This window comes from Chlorocebus sabaeus, chromosome 4, assembly GCF_047675955.1.
Source record: "Chlorocebus sabaeus isolate Y175 chromosome 4, mChlSab1.0.hap1, whole genome shotgun sequence".
Taxonomy (NCBI): domain Eukaryota; kingdom Metazoa; phylum Chordata; class Mammalia; order Primates; family Cercopithecidae; genus Chlorocebus; species Chlorocebus sabaeus.
Genome location: NC_132907.1, coordinates 57,959,957 through 57,983,984, shown reverse-complemented (window position 1 = coordinate 57,983,984; position 24,028 = coordinate 57,959,957). Strand labels below are relative to the sequence as shown.

Below are 24,028 nucleotides of genomic sequence, written 5' to 3'. Positions count from 1 at the left end.
GTTGTTAGGTATGAACACATGTATAAATGCTATATCTTCCTGATGTACTGACTCTATCATTATGAAATATCCCTGTTTTTCTTTGTTACTATTTATCTTCAAGTCTGTTTCATCTGCTGTTAATAGCCACTCCAGCTTTTTTATTGTTTCTGTTTGTATGGAGTATATTTCCTATTATTTTACTTTCAATCTACTTGTATCTTTGAATCAAAGAGTGTCTTTTGTAGAAGTATATAATTGGGTCTTGTTATTTGAACCAATGTGATAGTTTTTTGGCTTTTGATTGTCATATTTAGTCTATTCCCATTTAATGTGATTTTTGATATGAGTGAATTTATTTCTGCCATTCTTCCTTTACCGCCTTCTTTTGTGTTAAATATTCTTTTAGTGTACTATTTAAATTCTTCTGTTGATTTGTTTTTTGGTTGTTTTTTTTTTTTTTTTTTAAAGAACAGAGTCTCATTCTGTTGCCCATGCTCAAGTGTAGTGGCTGTTCACAACTGCCATCATAGCATACTATAGACTCAAACTCTTGGCTCAAGTGATCCTTTCCCTTCAGCCTTGTGAGTAGCTGGGAGTACAGGCGTATAGGAGTATATTGGAGCACACAGTAGTACACTACTGCATGCAGCTCTCTTGATTTTTTTAAAAACAACTTTTTAGAGTTATTTCCTTGGAGGTTACTATAGGGATTATAATATGCTTCTTAATTTATCACAATCTACTTGTATAGTTAAATTTTTATTCTAGTATAGTAGTAGAAAAACTCTCCCTTTAATAAAGTTTAGAGTAGATAAGTTTTTAAAAACATACTGTTTTTTTTAAAATGTACTGTTTTTAAAATCCTAATTTTTATACTTAGTAAATTTTATACTTAATAATTCTATTTTATGATATTTCTAAACTATGATATCAGTTCTGGTGTTTTCTATATCAATTAACATTTAGCTAGAATTTATTCTATATTAATTAACATTAATTGTTAACATTAGTATTGACATATGTCAGCATTTAGTGAAATTCTAGCTAAATGCAGTGTCATATTGAATTCTGTTATGAGTTTCATGGTTACTTATAATAAACTCCCAGTTTCCCCATTACACAGTAGAATGGTATTTTTCCAATTTGAACTCTTAATTCTAAATTTTCTTCTACCTTTAAAATTCTGTGATTCTATTTGGTCAAAAGTGTCTATAGAAATAATACTTAATTTGATATGTTTATATAGCAGTTATTCAAAACTTACTCATCTATTATTTGCTGATGTCTGATGAGATATAGTTCTAGAGACATTTTTTATTTCTGGACTTTAGTCTTGGATGGATGAAAATTTGATCTGATTTCAGGAAAGAAAAAGGATCGTAAGTTAGAATCCATAACATGATGAAAGAAGTTTGTTTTTAATGTCAATGTAATGGTAATTTTTGATAAAGAATTTAATTTTTTAATTAACTAAATCTAATTAGTTAATTAGATTTTTCTGTATGATTTCAGACACCAATAGTGAAAATTACCCAATTCCATTTAATTTGGTAGCAGTAAGATATCAGTTGGCTTTTATTATTTAATCTTCCTTGCTCCTTTATGAACTATACCACATTTATATAAGTAAAAACTTATGTTGCTAGCTTTTTGTGGAACTGTTTTGGATTTTATTCTCAATTTTCCCAAGGATTTTACATTTTCAGTCCATGTAAAACTTCAACTCTTATTTTTCTTAATAAGAGTATTGCAGGGAGCAGTTTCTAGAATTAACTGATAGGTCTCTGTTAAAATGAGGTTCTCTTTCTAATAAAAAACAGATGTGACGTGGCTAATGTAAGCTTAACATGTAAAGATCATGGTATTAAGATCACTTGATATATGTTTGCATATAACCACCTGGTGTCATCATTTTAACTACATGAACTTGCTCAGCATCCTGATTTCATACTCTTTAACCTGGTGTTTGATTGTATAAGGCGTTGTTTTTTTCATCTAATACATTCTCTAGCAGTTTTGTGTTTCATTTCAACCTGGTAACCATACGACCAGCATTGTGCTAGGTATTATGGAGAGATTTCAAAAATTAATTTTAAAAAATTAATTAGACAAGATTCTGTACTTAAGGTGCCAATGAAATGATTAGAAAGAATGTAATTATGCATGGCTGGATGCTGACTTTGTGTGGTCTAATACAGGAATTCATTAAAGGAAAAGATTGTGAAGTAAAATGGTAGGTAGAGGATGGTTTCCAGGAAGAATTGGAACTTGAAGGATGGTAAGTGAAATGATAGAGGAATAGAGGATAGATAGATTTTGTCTAGGTGTAATGATAAAATAGCAACATTGACAGTCCTTGATTTACAATGGGTCAACTTTACTGTTCGGATTACTAATGAATGGGAGCAATGGTAGAAAATCTAAGATTACAGATAGTGATTTTTCATTTTAGAAATATTTGAGCAGTAACATTTTAAGGGGAAATGATTGTCACGTTGACACATTCCCACATTGGTACTATAAGAATTTGTAGTGCCAAAAAAGAATCATGAATGAATTCCCACATAATGAAGCAATAAAGAACTTTCAGAGGCCTTGGAAATAATTCGATTTTTGAAGAGCTATAGGTAGACCTGAGTAGCTAGAGTTAAGAAGTTATCAAAGATAATGAACCATTAGAGAAAGTGGAGTCAGTAGAGTCAATCTAAGGTACAAGAAAGAAGATTGAGTCACAGAAACCAAAGAATGAGTTGCAGGATAGGACTCACTCACCACGTGCGTTGAATGTTGCAATACTGTTTTTCTTCTCTTCAGTGTCCCTCTTTTCCTCCTTATAGCTTAAATTCAAAGGTCATTTAATCATTCCCTTGCATACAAATACCTTCAGTTCCTTCGCTCCTCTCTGTTTTGGCAAAACCACAGCTTTAGTTAAATCTCACCCTTGCAGCTAAGTGGTACTGGAGAAGAATTCAAAAAACATGATGACTGGTCTCACTTTAAAGGCAGTGGGCTCTTAATGTTACCCAGCAACTGTACCACACTTCTTTGAGCCGTTCACTCTCCTAGATGATTGTTTCATTCTTTTTCCTCTCCTGAAAACCTCCAACATCTCTTCCTCATCAAGGCAATCAGAAAAGCTTTCACAAGTACCCGACATCACATTTGTCCTCCCATTCTTTGTTAAACCTACCCTAAACAGGTTTCTGCCCTTCTGTCCCACCATTTTCAAAATGGGTCTTCTCTAAGTCACCAGTAACTTGCATCAAGTCTAGTGGTCAGTTCTCAGACTTTAGTATTCAATGACCAGTTGATGACTCCTCTGGTATTGGGGGCTCTCTTCATTTTGCTTCTAAGGTACCATATTGTATTAGAATTGCTGTATCAATCCCAGTGCCAACACAGAACACACAATATCCAAGGTTTCTTTTCAGTTCTTTTTGTTCTTAGGATATATTCCAGTATATTCGTTTCCTAGGGCTGCTATAACAACTTATAATACCATAAAGCTGGTGGCTTAAAACAACAGAGATTTATTGTCTCACAGTTCAAGGGGCCAGAAGGCCAAACCAAAATGTCAGTGTGCCGATTCACCTTCCAAAGGCTCTAGGAAAGAGTCCTTCCTTGCCTCTTCCAGCTATTGTAGTGGCTCCAGGGATTCTTTCACTTGTGGCTACATAAAAGATAGTCTCTGACTCTATCCTCATGTGGCTCCCTTAGTATGTCTGTCTCTTTCTTCTATCTCATATAAGGGTGTGTGTCATTAGATTTAGGGACCACCCTAAATCCAAGATGATCTCATCTTGAGATCCTTTATTACATTGGCAAAGACCCTTTTTCCAAATAAGGTGACATTTATGGGCTCCCAGTGGACTTATTTGCAGGGGGGTTGTGGGTTTTATATTTCAATAAACTACTCAGTAATTGTATAGTTATGGTACTGTCATCACAGTTACTTGAAAAATTTTTGTGTGTGATTATGGTATTATTTGATCTATAGTTGAGTTTGTTTGTTGCTGTTTGTGTTGAGTTTTAGGATTTGCTTTTTCATCCACTAATCAATAATATTGATTTTTGAGTATATGTAACATACACAGTCATGTACCATATGATGACATTTGGTCAACAACAGACCATAATGACTGAGGTCGTATAGGATTTTAATACCGTATTTTTACTGTACCTTTTCTATGTTTAGATACACAAATACTTACTATTGTGTTATAAATGGCTACGTATACAGTACAGTAACATGCTGTTTAGGTTTGTAGCCTAGGAGCAATAGGCTATACCAGTAGCAATAGGTGTGTAGTAGGCTATACCATCTAGGTTTGTGTAGGTACATTCTATCATGTTTGCACAGTGATGAAATTGCCTAATGGTACATTTCTCAGAACGTTTGTCCCTGTCATTATGTGACACATAACTGTGTGTGTCTCCAAGGTCAAAGTTACTATTAGGAGGATATGCCCAGAATTCTCACTACCATCCCATTTTATCTTCCTTGTGGATAACCATTTTATGATTACAAGTAAGTCTGATTAACCTCATCTTAATAATGGGACAAAAACAAGTGAACTGCCCAGAGTTCCTATCTTTAAAATGGTGGTAACAAGACTTATTCATTGGATTATATTGAAGATTAAACGGGGGAAAAAAACTAAAACAACTAGCACAGTGCCTGGCACATAGTAGATTTAATTTCCTTTTTTCCCCTCTGTACCTCATAATATAGGCTATGTATTGCCTACAATTAGGGAGGCTAATCAATTTGTTCACATATAACCTTTTCTTTCTATAAAGGAGAATTGGTGGTATATTAAACAGGCATTATAAAATATTGCCCAGAAGTTTTATCAATTTTTTGGCTTTCAGCTCCGGAAACTATAGATAGCATTTATCTATAGTTAGTAGCACTGGTTTGTAAATTTGGAATCTTGATCCTCTCATTCATTTATGTATTAGAGCAAAGTCAGACTTATTTTAAAAACAATTCTAACCTGCCTGAGGCTTCTGTCTAGAAGTGGAATGTATTTTAGGTAAGCTTCTTAAACTTCATAAAATCACCTTCTCATTTGTTCCTTGCCTTAATTGATAAAACATGTACTTCTGCTCTTAATGATATTCAGCCATATACTCTTGACATTCTAAATTTTTCTAACACTCAATTTTGAGAAATGTATTAATGGAGCACTGACTAAAGGTTGGCATTCTCTGCATTCCTGTGAATATTTCAAATTTTACTTTTAAGTTAAACCATACCATTGGAGATCTGTGTGCATGGATTGCATGATTTTGACCTCCTGTTAACTTTGCGTTTACTGGATTGTACTTTTAGGATGTGATTTCCCCCGCCCCCCAAGAAAAGAGAGGAAAAGGAGAAGTCACCTAAAACAGATCTTTAATTTTTTTAGGAACATTATTAAGGACCTTCTCCATTATGTCATCCAGCGTCTTTCTGAGGACTTACTAGTGAAGTTACTCTCTGATTTCTGCATCTTGGAAAAGCTGTACTTCGGAACAGCTACTAATTCACTTTTATTTTGCATACATAATACTTTCTTCTTTTCGTTGCTAACAAGGAGACTAAAGCCTTATTTTAGGACCAACTCTTGGAGTTTGGAGAACAATGTCTGTTTCTGTGTGCCATTTTTATTTATTTTCGATATCAAAATGTATCCTGTGCCCAGAATCTTTCCCCTGTTTATTTTTAGTCATATGTATGCATCAAAATTACCTGAAGCATTTATTAAATGCCAGCTCCCATCCCTGAAAACCTTGGGTTCAGCAAGTGTAATAGATTGCATTAATAGCACCAGTTCTTTGCCATGTGACTATACCATTTACCAGCTGCTCCTAAAGGGGCAGATTATATTTCCTTGCCCCCTGCTTTGGATTTGGTCACAGGACTCCCTTTGGTATTAGTGGGCATGACATGACCAAAGGCTTGAGTAGCACTGGCAGGATTGGGCTCGTATTTTTGTGCCTCTATCATCTCCAAAAGACCATGTCCAGCCTGGCCCACTGGTTCCAGGAGAAAGGTTGAGAGACTGTAGTTTTAGGCCAGTACGTATTGAAGTATTTAGGGGAATGAACTTTGATGTTGTCACCTCTTAAATGGTTCAAGGGAGACACATCACACACACACACACGCACGCACGCACGCCCACCCCTGACCACCACCACCACACCACGAGTGAGGAAGGGAAACAGGAGGAAAGAGTTTGTGATTGTTTAAGCAGATGGAGCAAAATGTAAACAATTGGTGAATCTGGTTAAAGATTACGGTAGTTTCTTGACTGTGTAATTTTTTAAGTTTGAAATTATATCAAAAGTAAAAGTTATCTCTTCCACCGAAAAATGTGAAAACATTTAAAACCCAAAGAAAATTGTTCTGCAAAGTTTCTAAATCAACTAATTTGAACATTAAACTTTGTTCAGTGATAAAAAATCTATACTAATGAACTATGTACTGTCCAGAATGCACAGAGTATTACTGTTTTTTAAATTTTTAAATTTTGAAATAATGTAGATCCATAGGAAGTTGGGGAAAAATGTACAAGGAAGTCGTCACCCAGCTTCTCACAATAATAAAATTTTATATAACTATATTACAGTTTCAAAACCAGGAAACTGACGTTGATACAATCCAGGAACTTGTTCAGATTTAACCAGGTGGATATGTACTGTTGTGTGCATGTACGGCAGGGGTGTGTGTGTACAGTTGTGTGTACATGTAGTTATGTGTAACAGTATCACACTCAACTTACTATTCTATCACTGTAAGCACTACTTTGGGTGCTATCTCTTCATAACTACACCTGCGCTCTTGTTTTTTTGTTTTTGTTTTTTCACAGGGTCTTGCTCTGTCACCCAGACTGGAGTGCAGCGGTGCAGTCACAGCTTACTGCACCCTCAACCTCCGTGGCTCAAGTGATCCTTACACCTCAGCCTCCCAAATAGCTGGAACAACAGGTGCATACTACCACACTTGACTAATTTTTGTATTTTTTGTAGAAATGGGCTTTTGCCATATTGCCCAGACTGTTTTTGAACTCTTGGGCTCAAGCTATCCATCTACCTCGGCCTCCCAAAGTTGGTATTCCAAGCTTGAGCCACTGTGCCTGGCCCACTTGGGAGTTTTCAGTCCCTGGCAACCACTAATCTTTTCACCATCTCTATGATGTTATTATTTCAAGAATGTTACAAAAATGGAATCATGTAGTTTGTAGACTTTTGAGATTGGTATTTTTTCTACTTGGTGTAATTTCCTTTATATCATCCAAGTTGATGTTTTTACCAATAATTTTTTTCCTTTTATTGTTCTAGCATTCCGTAGTATGGATCTACTGTGGTTGGTTTAACCATTTCTGCATTGAAGGACATTTGTTTCCAGCTTTTGGCTATTATGAAATTGTCTTAGTCCATTTTGTGCTGCTCTAACAGAATATCTGAGACTGGGTAGTTTATAAAAACAGAGATTTATTTCTTACAATTCTGGAGTCTGGCAAGTTCAAGGTAGAGGGGCCCACATCTGGGGAGGACCTTCTTGCTGTTTCATCCCATAATGGAAAGTGGAGGAGCAAGAGAACACAAGACATTAGTGGGGAGAGATAGAAGGGGACAGAACTCTTCTTTTTATCAGGAACTCACTCCTGAGACAACAACATTAATCCATTTATGAAGGCAAAAGAGTCCTTGTGAACTAATCACCTCTTAAAGGTCCCATCTCTCAACACTGTTGTATTGGGGATTAAGTTTCCAACAAATGAACTTTGGGGGACGCAGTCAAGCCATAGCACAAATAAAGCAGCTGTGAACATTCATTTGCAGGTTTTTGCATGAACATAGTTTTCATCTCATAAACACCCAAGAATATACAATTGCCCTTTTACTTAGCATTTAGATTTTTCCTTTAAAGTTTATTCTGAGGCAATTGTTTTCATACTTTATTAGTGAAAAACTATTGTTCTTTCCAAGGCCTTAAAGCTCTGACTAATTCTGTAAACATAGTTATTGTAATTTCAGGTTAATATTTTTAAGGAGTATACATATTTTATTACATGTATTTAAGAGAGAAATGGATTCAAAACTAAGCAACTTTTAAGTGTGCCATGCTTATTAACTAAGATATGTGTGGGAGTAACCAGTAGATTATTTTTTGAAGTAGCATGAGTCAAAATAAATCAAATTGAGAGTGCCTTCAGCTTGTCTGTCACGTGAGGAATGAACTAATTTGTATTTACCTTTTCTCCCTAGTCTGTGTCAGTCCATCACTGTGTACTAGTTAGATAATCTTCTTTCCTTAGCTAGGCTCTGTCCTTCTTCAGAGACTTGAACGTGCTAAGATCCTCATTTCTTCTTCCCCCTTTGCCTATTTAACTCTTACTTATGAGAATTCCTTCATCAGGCATTTCCTCCCTCCCTGAACATAAGTTTAATTAACCTTCTTTTCTTCTCTTGTAACAGTTTTTGTTTTGTTTTGTTTTGTTTTTCATATGAAAAACAGCTAGGACTCTGGAATGTTAAGAGTGGGGATTCTGGAATCAGACTTGGGCAAGTTACTTAATCTTTATGTGCCTCTGTTATTAATTATCTTAAAATGAATATAAAAGTAGTACCTAATTCATAAGATAAGAATTAAATGAATTAAAATATGTAAATCCCTTAGATAACAATGCTAGGCATATATTAAGCACTATGTTAGTATCATCAGATGTCGTTACTGTTATGGAATTTATCACAAATATGTAATTATATGTTTGTAGTGATTATTCAGTGCATCATCCCTACTGGACTCTTACAGTCTGTGAGGGTATGTCTCTTTGGTTTACCACTGTATCCTCAACAACCACTGACGGTCCCTATTGTAGGTGTTAGGTATTAAGTGCATGATAGTGAATACATAAAGGTTTACTTTTTAAAAGAAAATCTGGAAATCAGATAATCAAAAAGAAAGAAATTAATCACTTAGTTTCATCTCCCAGTGATAAGAAAACTTAGGTAAAGAGAGGTTAAACTACTCCTTCAAGTTCAGGCAATTCAGTATTCTAATTGAAAGTGTTGTGTTTCCTTTTTAAGTCTAGTTTTGCTTCTGTGTTTATGTGTCATAATTAATTGTGTTAAAACATAATTTTAGAAACCGATCTTTCTATATCCCTCTTTTCTGTACCTCCCAATTTTACTTCAATTTCTTAAACAACAATAAAAGTCCCCTGTAACATAAGATAAAGCTTTTCTTCCTAATTATCTTCTTTAGGTACTTTAAAAATCAATCAGCTATCACATATTCTGGACCCCTATTGAGTTAATATCCCAAGAGTTTCAAAACCCAGAAACAACAACAACAACAAAAAAAAAACCACCAAAAATGCTGTTTGGAGAGTTTCAGGTTTAATTAAAGAGTCTGTTCAGTTCTTTTGCTGTTTGAAATCATTATCTGAGAAATTACGCTATAACACATGGTCATTTGATTTCTGTTTCCATTAGCCTTCTACCCTGGGATATATGACTATTACATTTTCTTTTTAATAATCTGTGTTTCATAGTAAGTTTACTTTTGTGGAACTCTTATTAAATCAGAAATCTCACTTAAAATTTAAAAATTTATTTTTCTAACGAACAGTTGGTATTACAGAACTAAATTTTTAAAATTTTATGTGCAGAAAGGATCTAGTATTTGATGTTATCAAAACTTGCATGTTGTGATTGGTTCATTGACCATGAGTATATTAATTTAGAAAAAAATACATCCCTAATTTATATCATACTTAATTTGTATACTTGTCATATAATGCAGAGGTCCAATGGAAAGCCTAGAAAGGTTACTGTAGGTAATGAGTCACAAGTCACTTTTCTCCATTGATAGCTTCTTTTTCTGTAAATCGAACAACTTAAAATAATTTATAAACTTAGATCCTTAGTAAAAAGCTGGTTTTTATTGGTTTAAGTTGACTTTTTAAAAATTTATCTTCCCTGGCCAGGCGCAGTGGCTCATGCCTGTAAGCCCAGCTCTTTGGGAGGTGGATGGGGGGTGGATCACCTCAGGTCATGAGTTTGAAGCCAGCCTGGCCAACATGGTGAAAGCCCATCTCTACTAAAAATACAAAAATTAGCCGGTTGGGGTGGTGCATGCCTTAATCCCAGCTACTCGGGAGGCTGAGGCACAAGAATCACTTGAACCCGTGAGTCAGAGGTTTCCGTAAGCTGAGATCATGCCACTGCACGCCAGCCTGGGTGATGGAGTGAGACTCTGTCTTTAAAAAAAAAAAAAAAATGGCCGGATTCAGTGGCTCACGCCTGTAATCCCAGCACTTTGGGAGGCCAAAGCAGGCAGATCACTTGAGGTCAGGAGTTTGAGTCCAGTCTGACCAAGATGATGAAGCCCCGTCTTTACTAAAAATAAAAAAATTAGCTGGGCATGGTGGCGGCGCACGCCTGTAGCCCCAGCTACTTGGGGGCTGAGGCGCAAGAATCACTTGAACCCTGGAGGCAGAGGCTGTAGTGAGCCCAGATCGCACCACTGCACTTCAGCCTGGGTGACAGAGTGAGACTTTGTCTTAAAAAAAAAAAAAAAAAAAAATTATCCTCCCTAAAATGCTATTCCAGTATCTTTTTTCACATTCATTAGTTATATTATTTAGTGGTTATATGTAGTTCTTTTGAACTGTTTTCTGAGTTTTTGAAACCAATTGCAGAAATACAGCCTGAGGGAAACATGGTTTAGCAGTAGTAGGACTGAATAAAAGAAGGTTTTTTTGTTTTGTTTGTAGTTTTGTTTTGTTTTTGTTTGTTTTTTTGAGGTGGAGTCTCACTCTGTCACCCAGGCTGGAGTGCAGTGGCGCCATCTCAGCTCACTGCAAGCTCCGCCTCCTGGGTTCATGCCATTCTCCTGCCTCAGTCTCCTGAGTAGCTGGTAGTACAGGTGCCCGTCACCACGCCCGGCTAATTTTTTGTATTTTTAGTAGAGACGGGGTTTCACCGTGTTAGCCAGGATAGTCTCTGTCTGACCTCGTGATCCTCCCGCCTCAGCCACCCAAAGTGCTGGGATTACAGACGTGAGCCACTGTGCCTGGCCAAAAAGAAGTTTTAATTATTGCTAACCTCACTGTGAGACTGTAGTATTTTGTACCTAACAAAAAAGTTTCCATAGTAATCCTTAGTAAAAAAAAAAAAACAAAAAACAAAAAAAGCAAAACCTTCTATTACAGAAAACTATATAGTTGTTATACTGTGCTTTTAAATTTTTGTTGTGTTTTTTATTGTCGTATTGTTTTTTCTCACATATTTTCAGTCCACAATTGGTTGAATCCATGGATGTGGAACCTGTGAATACGGAAGGCCAACTGTACAAAAAAGACCCCAGAATTAATAAGTAAGGTTAGTAAGTTTTCAGGATACAGAATTAATATACAATATTCTATTGTATTTCTGCATCCTAGCAATTAACAATTGGAAGTCAAAAATTTGTCAATTATAATAACATCAGAAATGTGAACTACTTAGGAATAAATCTGAAAAAGTATGTGAAAGCACCATAGACTGAAAACTAGTAAACATTGCTGAGCGAAATTAAAGAATATCTAAATTAGTGGAGACATATACATCATTTGTAGATCATAATGCTCAATATGGTTATCAGTTCTACCCAAATTGTTACATAGATTAAATGCTGTATCTATCATATTCCAAGCAGCTTTGTAGAAATTAACAAGATGATTCTAAAATCCATATGTAACTATAAAAAAAAAAACCCTAGAATCAGAACAGTTTGGGGAGGGGGAATAAATTTGTACTAAAGCAGAGATATTGATTAGATAGTTGGATATGAGTCTAGTATATGGGGAAGAAGTCAGATTTAGAAATACAAATTTGGGAGCCATAAGCACAGAAGCACTGTTTTAAAATCATGCCACTGAATGAGGTCAACAGTAGAGTACAGAGAGGAAGATAAAAGGAACCAGAAGAGGATTCTGGAGTGGCCAGGTTATTCAGCAGAACTAGGAGAATATGTTGTTCTGGAAAACAAGTAAAGAATTATTCAAGGAGGAGAGAGTGATCAACTTTGTTGATTACTAGGTCACATCATATGGGGTGAGAGGCTTGCCCACTCAATCTAGCAATTTTAGTGCCATTGCTAACTGTGGCTAGATATTTGGTGGAATGGAGAATAAAAACACATATGATTATGGGTTCCAAGAGAAAGTAGGAGAAGAATTAGGGATGAATATAAACAACTGAGGTAATTTTGCTGTGAAAGGGAACAGAAAAATTAAGCCATTGTTGGAGGGAGATCATAGGGGTCAAGATAAAGGGTGGGGTTTTTTGGGTTTTGTTTTTATTGCGAGTAGGGAGAATTATTTGCATATATATGTTTTATGCTGATTGGGATTATTCAATATGTGGAAAAATGGATGATACAGGAGAGAGGAGAATTGCTGAAATGGTATTTTTGGATGAGTTAGAGCAGGATAGAGATCAGTATGCAGATTATGCATAAGTGATCCATGATTGTTTGCACCTCTTCCATGTATACCCCTTCTTGATTGCTCTTTCATGTGCTTTATTAATGATCTTACCTATTTAATTGGGAGAGTTTCCTAAAGTATCTGAAACATATTCCATGTTCTCATACTAGATTGTCTTGAAGAATTGAGGATCAAAAATCAAAGTAGCCAGAGTTTCTTGAAAAGATTCTTAAGGCAGCCAAATTCCAAATGGCTAACAGAACCAAAATGGCAAAGACTGTTGCATACTTTTATAATTTAATTTTAATATTAATATAGAAGTCTTGTTCACAAGTTTTTCTTATATTTCACATATATCTCAAAAAAGTTTCCATTTCGGTATTTAAACAAAAAAAACCCACACACTTCAGGATCTTTTGCTTTCTAATATTGTTGAATAATCAGTTCAGAAGAATCTGGCCAATCTTTGATGTGCTAGTAAAAAAAAAAACAAAACTGAATTTTTAATTTTTCCACTTTTTTACATTAGTTGAAAGTGTGCCCTCTTGTGGACTATTCAGTAATTTTCACATAAAAGGCTTTTATATTGCAGACTAAATTAATTGTATGTCACATATGTTTTGGTCAAAAGTTGAGATCTAGATCTTAATTTTATAGTTCTTTAAAACCTAAACCTCATTTGGAAATAAACAGTCATTGTTTGATTTTGCATTTCTAATACGATTGTATATGAAACAGTCTTATAACAGTTTCAACCTATATAAGGGACTTGGAGACAGGCTATTTTGCAGTGTAAAAGAAGATGAGGAATAAATTTTGTTTTGGTGTGTTGGGGGTGGACTAGGAATCCAAACAATTCATAGATGCGCTTGGAAATTTCCTCTGTAGCCTCTATGTAAAAATAAATTTATAATAATCAAATTCCAGAACACAGGACTGTATTTTTCCTGAGGTAGTTTGTAGTTTTGTATAGTTTGGTACAATTAAACTTTGTGTAACTAACTACAGGCGTCTGCAAATCCATTTAACTATATAACAAACTGGGACTATTTAAAGTTATGTGAAGTTTTATTGAAGTCAGTTCATAGAAGTATATAGTTTTACTCATTGTTTTATTTCTCAGCAAACGTGAACATATTTTATAAACTGCTTTTGAGAAACCCTACATCTCAACCTTATTTACTTAGTGGTAACTTTTCTTTCTCTGCATAATAGTACTCAGCAGTGTAAATATATCCTTCTAATACATGTTATAAATATATTATGTGATATAGCTACACTGTTGGGACACACATATACATTATTGGTATCCAGCATGGTGGCTGCAGAGAACTCAGTGTTCCAGAAGCAAAGCAAGTGTCTCAAGAGAGTTTTAGAACTTTGCTTTATTTTACATTTTAAAAATTTATTGGAAGTAATTTGGAACTTTAGAAAAGCAGAAATGTTTTAAAGAAAATGAGAATTTTTACAGTGCAACATATTGGGAACTTTTTGTTTTTGAACTAGAATTTGAGGAAGATCCTTTCAGAAGTATCTTAAATAGCATGTGAAAAATCTGTTCTTAAATAGCAGGCAGGGAAAAGGAATCTGAAGGTGGCTTGACTGAAGTGAAAGGATTCTGCTGGAGAGGTGCCACTCTCTAGGGACTCACTGACCTATTTAAAATAGTAAGTAGTACCACATAGATTTATTTATTTACTTAACCTGTGTAGCTATTTAGCATTTATATCCCACCTATTTTCTAAAAGGATTTTAGGTGGTTTATAATGTTAAATGTAATATAAACTAGGACAATAAAAATATACTGATTTAAACTTTTTAAAAAATTGTTTAATGTGAGAAGGCTGAGCAAAGGGCAAGGAGAACCTTTTCATTCTTGCCCCCAGAAATCTTGTTCCTCTCTTACTAAAGCTTTCAATCATCTCTCCAAGTGGTGGCGGGACAATTCTAAGGTCTGACCTTAGTTCTTAGCATAGTATGTTAGTTAACAGATCTACCCTTAGTTTCCTGGCCCACCAGGACTTTAGCAGACTTTTCTGTTACCCAACAGGCTGGGCTGCAGCCACACTATAACAAGGTCTGAATCTCAGCCTTGTGAGATGAGTATGCTTTTCCAAATTCTTATTTTCCTCAGATATTTTCCCCCCTTAACTCCATGGATGGTAGCTGCTTCCTGTATTTGCCATTCCTGTATTTTGTAGAATCCTTTTTATACCTTCCAGTTAACCATTTTTTACTACTTAATAATTCTATATATTAAATTTTTCCTGCTCAAAAACAGTGTGTGTGTGTATATATACACATATATCTGTGTGTGTATATATATGTACTTAGTTTTAAGCCTTTCTCCCACCACCAAAAAAGTTAACATTAGCAAAGAAGGTATTAATTAGTTAAATATTCCACGTATATGAAATTTCAGTTTATACAAAATAGTGTTATAATCACACAAGGTGACAGTATAGTATAAAGAATGCTGAACTGGAGATCAAACACTTATATTCTAGTCTTGGCTAGTGAATTACCAGCTCAGAGACCTTGAACAGACACTTATCTTCTCTGAAGAACTTTTACTGTTTGCTGTAGGTTTATCTTTTTTCCATAGCAGTGTAGATGTTTCTCAGTTTTATGTCCTTTAGACAAACATAAGAATATAAGATTTGGTTAGCAACACCTGAATTCAAATCCTATTTCTGCTGCGTGCTGCCTGTTTAGCTATAGACAGAGTTTTTAGGCCCTGAAACTTAATTTTTGCATCTGTGAAATAGTAATAATCTTTATAGTCCTTTGATATTGGAATGATTAAGAAAAGGGATGTATAAATATCTGACACATAACAAGTGCCAAAAAAAATTTCCCCCACAGCGTTACTTTATTTGTTGCCTATCTGATCTATTATAATGTAACTGTTATCAACCCTCAGTAAATCACTTCCATAACTATAGCTATAGTTCAGACCACTTTTGTCACATTGTGAATTTCCAACTTCCTGCTTTAGACATCTCCAACTAGATATTACACTGGCATTTTAATCTGAACAAGTCCAAAATCACACCATGGTTACATGTAAGTACTGCAGTATTCTAACAGAACTTTCTGCTTCCATCCTCTGTCTCTGTCTCTTCCTCCTCCACCCTATCTTCCTTATCACTATTAAATTAGTCTTAACTGAAAGCTTAAGGATGTGGAAAAAGATATCAACATTATATAAGAAACTCCCTTGCAGGCTCCGATTGACCTTTCTGGCCATATGCTCTAAAGTGTTTATGAATATACCTTGCATGTTATATTAGTCTTTAGCACCTAGCTCAGTATACTTCATAGAAGATGCTTAACATAGGTAATTATTTAAATATTCAGAGAAATCTATGTACATGTAGCAGCAACAGGAGACTTACTAATTTTTTTATTTTATCATAGTTTATATTACTGTTTTCCTGAATCATAAAGTAATATTCTAATCATAATAAAAGTCCAAGGATACAGATAAAAATACCACCAAAATAAGAATTCCCCAACATCTCAGAATATACACAACCCCTAATCATTGTTAAAGGTTTAATAATATTCTTTTTTTTCATGCATAGACTATCATTTTTGTGAAAATGTGTTTTAAGGAAAAGTATTTAGCTTGGTTGGTGAGCTTATGATGTGCACATTGATATTTTTGATTAGCAATATATCTTTAATATCTTTTCTTGAATTTTAAGAATCTTTGTCATTCTTTTTTATTTTAGTGCCAATTTGTGGAGAGATTAAAATATAGAATCATCACCGTAAAGTTGGTTCAGGCTTTAATTCAGTGATTCTTTCTCTTTTCTGCCTCTGAAATATGTACTCCCTTTACCACATTCTTGTGGCCAAACTCAAATTTTAAAGGGCAGAGGATGTTTCCGTCTTGTTAACCATTGTACTTTGCTTACCTAGCATAGTGTCTGACACAGTAACATAAGAGATAAACATTAATTGGATGCGTCATGAAGGACTAAATATTTTAGAAATAGTATGTTGTGTTGGGGTGCCGCTTGTAACTCAGGGGGTACTTACAGGGTTGAATGAAACTGTTATATAACCTGATATGGCATTTTAAACTGTTAACTATTAAGCATAGTAAAAGGAAAATACTTTAGTTGTGTAAAGACAAGATGAAGCAGATTTTTCTGGAAAACAACACAAAGTAGAGTTTAAAGCAATTTCAATTATTAAATTACTAAGACAGATTGAATAGTTGTTACGGGAAAAGTTACCAAAATCATATCTTAACATCCATCATGTATTTAGCTCATTATTAGTGTATTCAAAGATGGAGGAAATAAGGGGTTTGTGCTTGGTAAGATTTATTTGTTAAAATATCATTGTGCAAATTTTGAGAAGAAAGGTTATGAACTTAGCATAAAAAATATCATGGTGTTTACTTACTCATTGTAATCTTGTATCCAAAACTGATTTTCCTCAAAGTGAATTTTGCTTTCTGCTCAATAGTTCAGATCAAGAAGAAAGTTAAGAGTAATTGCAGTGCCATAGAAGTGTGAATCACATACTAAATGTGGTTATAAAGTAAGGAGCCTAACTCCATAAAGCCAGAGTCACCATACTTCACTGTCACATGGTACAGTATACTGACTAACAGTCTTTTAAACTGGATGTTTCAGTCAACCTGTAAAGTAATATTTAAAAAAGAATGAGACAGATCTGCATAAATGAAAGATTTCCAAGATAATATACATAGCAAAAGCAAGATGCAGAAGAATATATAACAACAGCTTACATTTAACGAACATTTACTACATGCCCAGCACAATTCTAAGAACTTTACACATATTATTTCATCCTCACAGCAAAATTTAATAATAATTACCTACCTCTTATATCAGAGATGAGAAAACTGAGGTGCAGAAATTAAATACGTTGTCCAAGGTTATGTAGTAAGTGGGGAAGCTTGGATTCAAACACACAGCCTAATTAATCTCTTTCTTTCTTGGCTATATATTTTGAGTATATTGATTGTGTAGGCATAGTAATCTCTCATGGATGTACCGTCATTTGTTATACTAATAATATTGTTATACATTTTAGTTGTTAGTTTAAGTGTCTATGTACCAGATAGCCTGGGTTTGACTCCAGCTGTATGACCTTAGGCAAATTATTTATCTTCTCTGTACATCACATTCTTCATCAAATAGAACTGTAATATTAGCACCTCAGGTTCATATAAGGATTAAATGAAAGTATATTAAAGTGTTTATAACCATTTTTATTACATAGTAAGTGTATTTTTTTTTGTTTGTTTTTTGTTTTTTTTGAGACGGAGTCTCGCTCTGTTACCCGGGCTGGAGTGTAGTGGCCAGATCTCAGCTCACTGCAAGCTCCGCCTCCCGGGTTTACGCCATTCTCCTGCCTCAGCCTCCCGAGTAGCTGGGACTACAGGCGCCCGCCAACTAAATGTAGTAAAAGTGTTGTGGGAGTATCTACATGTGTATGTTTTTCAGCATGTATATGATTATTTCTTTAGGATATATTTCTAAAAGTGAAATTGTTGAGAAAAAATTTGCATGTTTTTAAGGCTTTGTTTATAGGGTGCAAAGTGGCCCTCCAGAAAATTTATCTACCATCAGATAATAAGAATGCCTTCTATTCCAAATCTGTCCCAATTTTAATATTATTATAATCCCTACTGATACTGTTTTATTTGCATTTCTTTTGTTTGCTTGAGGAAGTTGTAAATTTGGTAGTGAAATTAAATGAACTGGAGTCTTTAAAAATCTTAGCAAATGCTTAAAAGTTCCCTTCAGACTCATTAGAATGGGCTAAATTGATAATTTACTATAGTATCTTACCCTAATTAAGCATTCTTTTAATTAAACCTCAAGCCATTCTTAAATTTAGTTTATAAATGATTTCTCACTCAATGTATTTTGTTTGATTTAGTTCTTAGTATTACAACAGTTAGATTTTTTTCTGCTTTCTGTCTCCAGTATTTATTTCTCCTACCTTATGATTTAAGTAATTGTAGGTGAGCAGGCCCAAGACTATGACTTGTGATACTGTGGTGAAATATATACTGGAATGCCAAATAATTATTTATAATAGATCTTTCAGAAGTAGGAATTATTTGTATTGAAAAGATGCCTTTCCCTCTATTTGATTCGAAAAGACTCCTTTTCTTCCTCTGTTCTTCCAAATCTATATAGTAATGCTGTTAACTTTCTGGATCACTTACTATGTGCCAGGTGGTATGTCAGATGATACATGTGCATTATTTTATTTTATTCTCATCACCACTTATGAGGTGAGCTACTTTCCTCACTCTTCCATTTTTTCAAATCAGCAGCTCTCAGATGGCTTTGCCTGGTGACCCACAATTTAAAAGACATTTTACCTGGACTCACAAAGCACTGTGCAGTATACCCTTATATTTCTATTCCCTCCATTCCTTTCAGTGTTCAACCCACTAAATTTATTTTATAATCTACTAATCGGTAACCAATCACAGATTGTAAAGCACTACCTTAAGTGACAGTTTTAAAGCCCTCATTAAAATCTTCTTTACAGTTTGGTTGCCATTTCATTCTGGACACGTGTCAGCTTCAGTTTTACAAAAAACAGTATACTTTCACAGAGCCAAGCAGTCCAAAACATTATTCAATCCAGAGCCAAAAATGTCATAGCTAGTTAGTTAGGGTGTGTTTGTTCATGTTTAGAATCCTAGGAACACTATTTCTTGATGGACCCTGGTCACCTTCCAACATAAAGTAGCAACATTTGCACAGATTACTTACATTTATTAAAAGTTGTGACTTTAGCTAAAATTGTGACCTCATTTCTACCAAATTCCTCTGCTGTTCTTCAAAATCTTGGATTCCAGTGGTATTAGCCATAGTTCAGCAGTGAAGATCAAATGTTTTTGTCAGTAATCATCTATCAGCATGTAATTAAAGCACTTTAAACCAAGTAAGTATTGTTGCTCTCCTGCCCTTTCCCCTTTACTCCCAGTATTTAGTTAACATCAGTATTCAGTGCATTTTTATATCACTGTGAAAAGCACAATCTTGTGGTTAGGCTTATTAATCTTCTAGTTCATATATGGGTAACTAAATACATAGTCATTTTTAGGCTAAAAATCCTAGCCTGGGGTTGGATCTGCTCTGCTTGTTACTCACCTGGGGCTTAAGAAAACAGTCAGGTAGCCCACAGTAGAATCCTCTAGCATATTACTCTTTTTAGGTTCCTAGCCTCTGAGTTAAATAATTAAATACAGTCATTTGTTACTTAATCTGCTTGAATATGGCAGTGTACATGTACAACAGTGAGTTGTATATGAATAACGATATTTTTGTGATCTGTAAGTCATTTTCATTCAATGATTTATTTCCATTAATTACTAAGCATAAGTTGGAACTTCCTTATTAGCATAAATTTATGAAAAATTCATTGTGTTTTGGTGACTTTTATCAGGAAATTTTAAATTCCAGCCAACTTTTTAAAGTGCTTCATGTGACTGCTAACTGTGCAATGTTGCATTAAATTTCTTTAGCAATTGTTAAAGAATCAAATTAATAATTTCAAAGAGTAGAGTCCACAGTGTAGCAAATGGACAAATATAGAATAGCTAGTAGTGATTATAGCTTTCCTATATTATTTCCTGTGCCTTTTCCTTTCAGTGGGCTTCTACTAGAAATTTTGTCAGTCATTCACCAAAGGAAAGTAACGTTTTTTCCCTTAGCTGGCAATTGGTAAAGAATGTACGTATAAAGGTCTTTAAACTGTAAAGAAAAAAGAGGAAGTGATTACCACAAGGACAAGATAGTTAATACCCCTAGAAGGAACCAGAATGCTAGCCTTTTGGATGGTGGTTCTATGGATGCTTACTTTATAACTCTGTTAAATTGTGTGTGTGTGTGTGTGTGTGTGTGTACCTGTTTAATGTGCCTTTGTTCAATAGATCTTATATTTATTGTACCTGTTTAATGTACCTTTGATCAGTAGGTCTGATATTTATAATAATCATGTTTGGGGCAAAGGAAATTCTTAATTTTAACTACCTGTATAATTATACATTAAAACAATTCTTATTTGCAATGTTGCATTCAGACATATAAGTAAGGGAAATTACTAGTATTATGTCATTTGAATGTTTGACGTTTACAACTCAAAAACTTAAGAGGTTCTCTTAAAAGTGACTAGCAAATACAGCCTTTAAAAGATAAATATTTAAGCTTTTTAAACTGGAAGCTACAATTCAGTTTTCAATCTTAGCTCTATGGCTTAGTTGATGTAGACTTCCATTTGCTGATTAATTTATAAAGTAAAAGTAACTTAATGAAAGTGTACCTTCCATTAATGTATACATTGGCAAAATATTATCTGCTTACAAAAAAGGGTTTACCAAGCACTGTTAAAGGAAAGATAAATGTTTTACAAGCCATATGTTGAAAATAAGAAGAGAAAAATGTGGAAATGTGGGGGCTTTGAAGAGAATAACAAAGTGCTCAGTTTTACAGAATGTCTTCATATATTTTTCTGTGTGTATAGAGAGAGAGAATTCCATCATGGTAAATACTAAACATTAAAGTCAGTTAAGTAATTTGTATGGGGAACATTAAAAATGTTAACACATGTCTTTGTCCTTTCTGTGGTTGCACATTGGTTATGTGACTTATAAGAAACATGTAGTGATAGTTGGAAAGACAAGCTAAGTACATGAACAGTAAGTAACCATGCAAGATTGAAACAAGTTTCAAAAGATGTCACAAAGGAATATATAATTATTTACCAAAATAATATTGGGCAATAAATGTCATAAGTTCAGAGTAGGTTAAGATACTCATTTGGGTGAATTTGAGGTTTCGTAAAATAGTGGGAACATGCTTTGGATCTTGAAGAATTATAGGATTTGGACGAAAGTAGGAATGGGCTTCCTAGGTAGGAAGAATGTCTTAAGGAAGTGTATAAAGATGGGAATACACAAGGGAGATTTGGGAGAATCTGATTAGATCAGGTTGGTTGGAGAGGGTGGTTTATGTAGGATAATGATAAAAGACACAGCTAGAAAGGCAAGTTGAAGCTAGATTATGAAGTTGAATGTTTAGTGTGCTTGTAGTGTGGAAACGAATTACAGTGCTTGTCGAGGTTGATCAAGTATTCCTATCTAGCAATCCAGCCTAGCAGTTAAGAAACAAACTCTGGAACCATATTGCTTTGGTTCTAATTCTTGCTCCACTAGTTACTTTAAACTCACTGTAAATTAATTTCCTCTTAGTAAAATGCAAAAAACAATAGTAGCTGTTGTACTGGGTTGTTGTGAGACTGAGTTAATGTGTGCAAAGCACTTTGCAATTGCTTAACATATAGTAAGTGGTATATAAAAATGATTATTATATAGGTTGAACAAACAAAAGCAGAAATTTTTTTTTATAGTGACTAAGCATTTTCCTGGTAGTAATATATCTGACATATTTCTACAAATAATTGTCTGTTTTGTGTGTTGCAGTGTTTGGGAAATGGGAAGTAATGACAGCTGGCACCTGAACTGAGTACTTTTGTAGGCAACACCATTCCAGAAATTCAGGATGAATGGGGATATGCCCCATGTCCCCATTACTACTCTTGCGGGGATTGCTAGTCTCACAGACCGTAAGTTTGGTTAATTTATCTAATTTAAGTTATACTGTGTGTTAATAATTTTTACAGTGACTGTTCTAAAAATTATTATAGGTTCTTTAAAACACATTTACAGAAAAAGCAACTGAAACTGCTCTTTAAGGAAAAAACAATTGACAGCCTAATTTATCTAACTTCTTAGTGATGTTTAATTTGGTTGTCATGTTCAGTAATCTGTTGAAGTTTGGTGGGGATATCAGCAGCCTGTTTTACTCTAAGGACTTAAGAATTTTAAAGAACGTTGCCAGTCTTTTGAGGTTTATTTAATGTAACTCAATTTTTCAGAGATTTATCCTTTTGTTAGGCATTTGTAACTATAATTCTTAGTCCTTGAGTAAAAAGCTCCCTACAATTTTAGTTACTGTGTCATCCTACCTGAATAAATAAAAGGAAAAAGATATGAGAGGGAAGGGTAGAAAGTGAGAGAATGGCATACTTTTCTTTGTATAGCATTGTGCAAGATTTGGAACTTCATAATAAGGGAGCTAGGAGAAAGTATCTTCAAGAAATGTTTTTGTCCATGTTCAGTATCCTCCAAATACAATTTTTCTGGCTTTTGTTTTGTTTTGTGAATTTCCAGTTGGTTTTAGTGGGGTAAAATAGATAACAGCCTATATAGCTTTGAGCTTAGGAAACTAGCATAACTAGTTTATGAGGTCTAAATTAACAGGGAAGTGCTGTAGGTGATTGGGTTAGCATTAGGTAAGAAAACTTTTTGAAACTGGCATTAGTTTTTATTATCACTTTGTTGTAGGTAAGGCATAAATACTTCAGGAGTACAAAATCAGATATACTATAAGGAATTTCTTTTTGGTTTTTCTCTCCATGATCTTTGCTATACCTCAATATTTTGTCTTTGCAGGAAGCCCTGTTTATTAGGTAATAATTTGTTTTCTGTGTTTTTATTAATGAAAATCCTGTTAGTACCTATTGGGGCTGAGCACCATAATAATTATACTGTATAGGTGATTAGAAATTAAGCCAGAAACAGACACCTGACATTTTAGTTAGCTTTCTTAACTTTTAGATAAATGAACAAATTTCTGTTAGGTGAACAGAGATTAAACAGCTGAGTTTAAGCTACTATAAAACATTTATGTTCTTTTGTTTGCTATTAGAGAATAAAGAGGAGATAATTATTTAGGAATTTGGAATTTAGAAGAATATTTTAATATTCTTACAGAATTCTATGCTATGAATGCTTTCTTGCTAAAGTGAAGTATTTATTTGTATATTCTTAAGCTTTTAAAAAATGTTACTTGTGTTTTATGAAGAGTCGGATACTGTTATTTGATTTATTTGTATGAGCGTACTAGTGATTCTGATAAATCTTATAAACAAGAACAAATGAAATTAATGAATTGCTACATTGGAAGTTAGTTTGTAACCATGCCCTTTTCGCTAGTCATTTGTTTAAGAAATGAAAAGCAAGGATGAATGTAAGGGAGCTGAATTTTATTCCTAGAGACTAGTATAATCTATTATGGTCCAAGTGATGTTTTGGGAGTTTTGTAGGGTTGATTGAGGTGTGTTAGGAAGAGGAGGAATGCTTTTTAATAATTTGTCACATTGATATTTATAACTTACTTTTAATCCCAAAATACAGATAAACACTAAAGAGACTTCTTACAGTCACTCAATTTCTAATAATCTGATTTTATTCCAAATAGTCCTGAACCAGCTGCCTCTTCCATCTCCTTTACCTGCTACAACTACAAAGAGCCTTCTCTTTAATGCACGAATAGCAGAAGAGGTGAACTGCCTTTTGGCTTGTAGGGATGACAATTTGGTTTCACAGCTTGTCCATAGCCTCAACCAGGTATCAACAGATCACATGTAAGTATGATCAATTTTATATCTAATATAAGTAAAAAGTTTTGGTCTAAGAGAATCCATATTCCTGGTTTTATTTCAAAAATTTT

At 34.2% G+C, this 24,028-nt stretch overlaps 1 protein-coding gene across 5 annotated transcripts in view; it reads left to right on the top strand.

Annotated features, from left to right (window-relative positions):
* Window positions 1-24,028, top strand: part of NIPBL (NIPBL cohesin loading factor) — a 192,893-nt gene that overhangs the window by 59,654 nt on the left and 109,211 nt on the right. For 3 of the 5 annotated variants that reach the window (XM_007961396.3, XM_007961399.3, XM_007961398.3), the window contains exons 2-3: window positions 21,937-22,079; window positions 23,777-23,942. In XM_007961396.3, coding sequence (XP_007959587.2) covers window positions 22,016-22,079; window positions 23,777-23,942 — 230 coding nt within the window. In that variant the 5' untranslated portion in view covers window positions 21,937-22,015. Of the gene's footprint in view, window positions 1-6,836; window positions 6,955-11,242; window positions 11,359-21,936; window positions 22,080-23,776; window positions 23,943-24,028 lie in introns of those variants that run through there. The other 2 variants (XM_073014794.1, XM_073014795.1) reach the window with 2 other exon arrangements.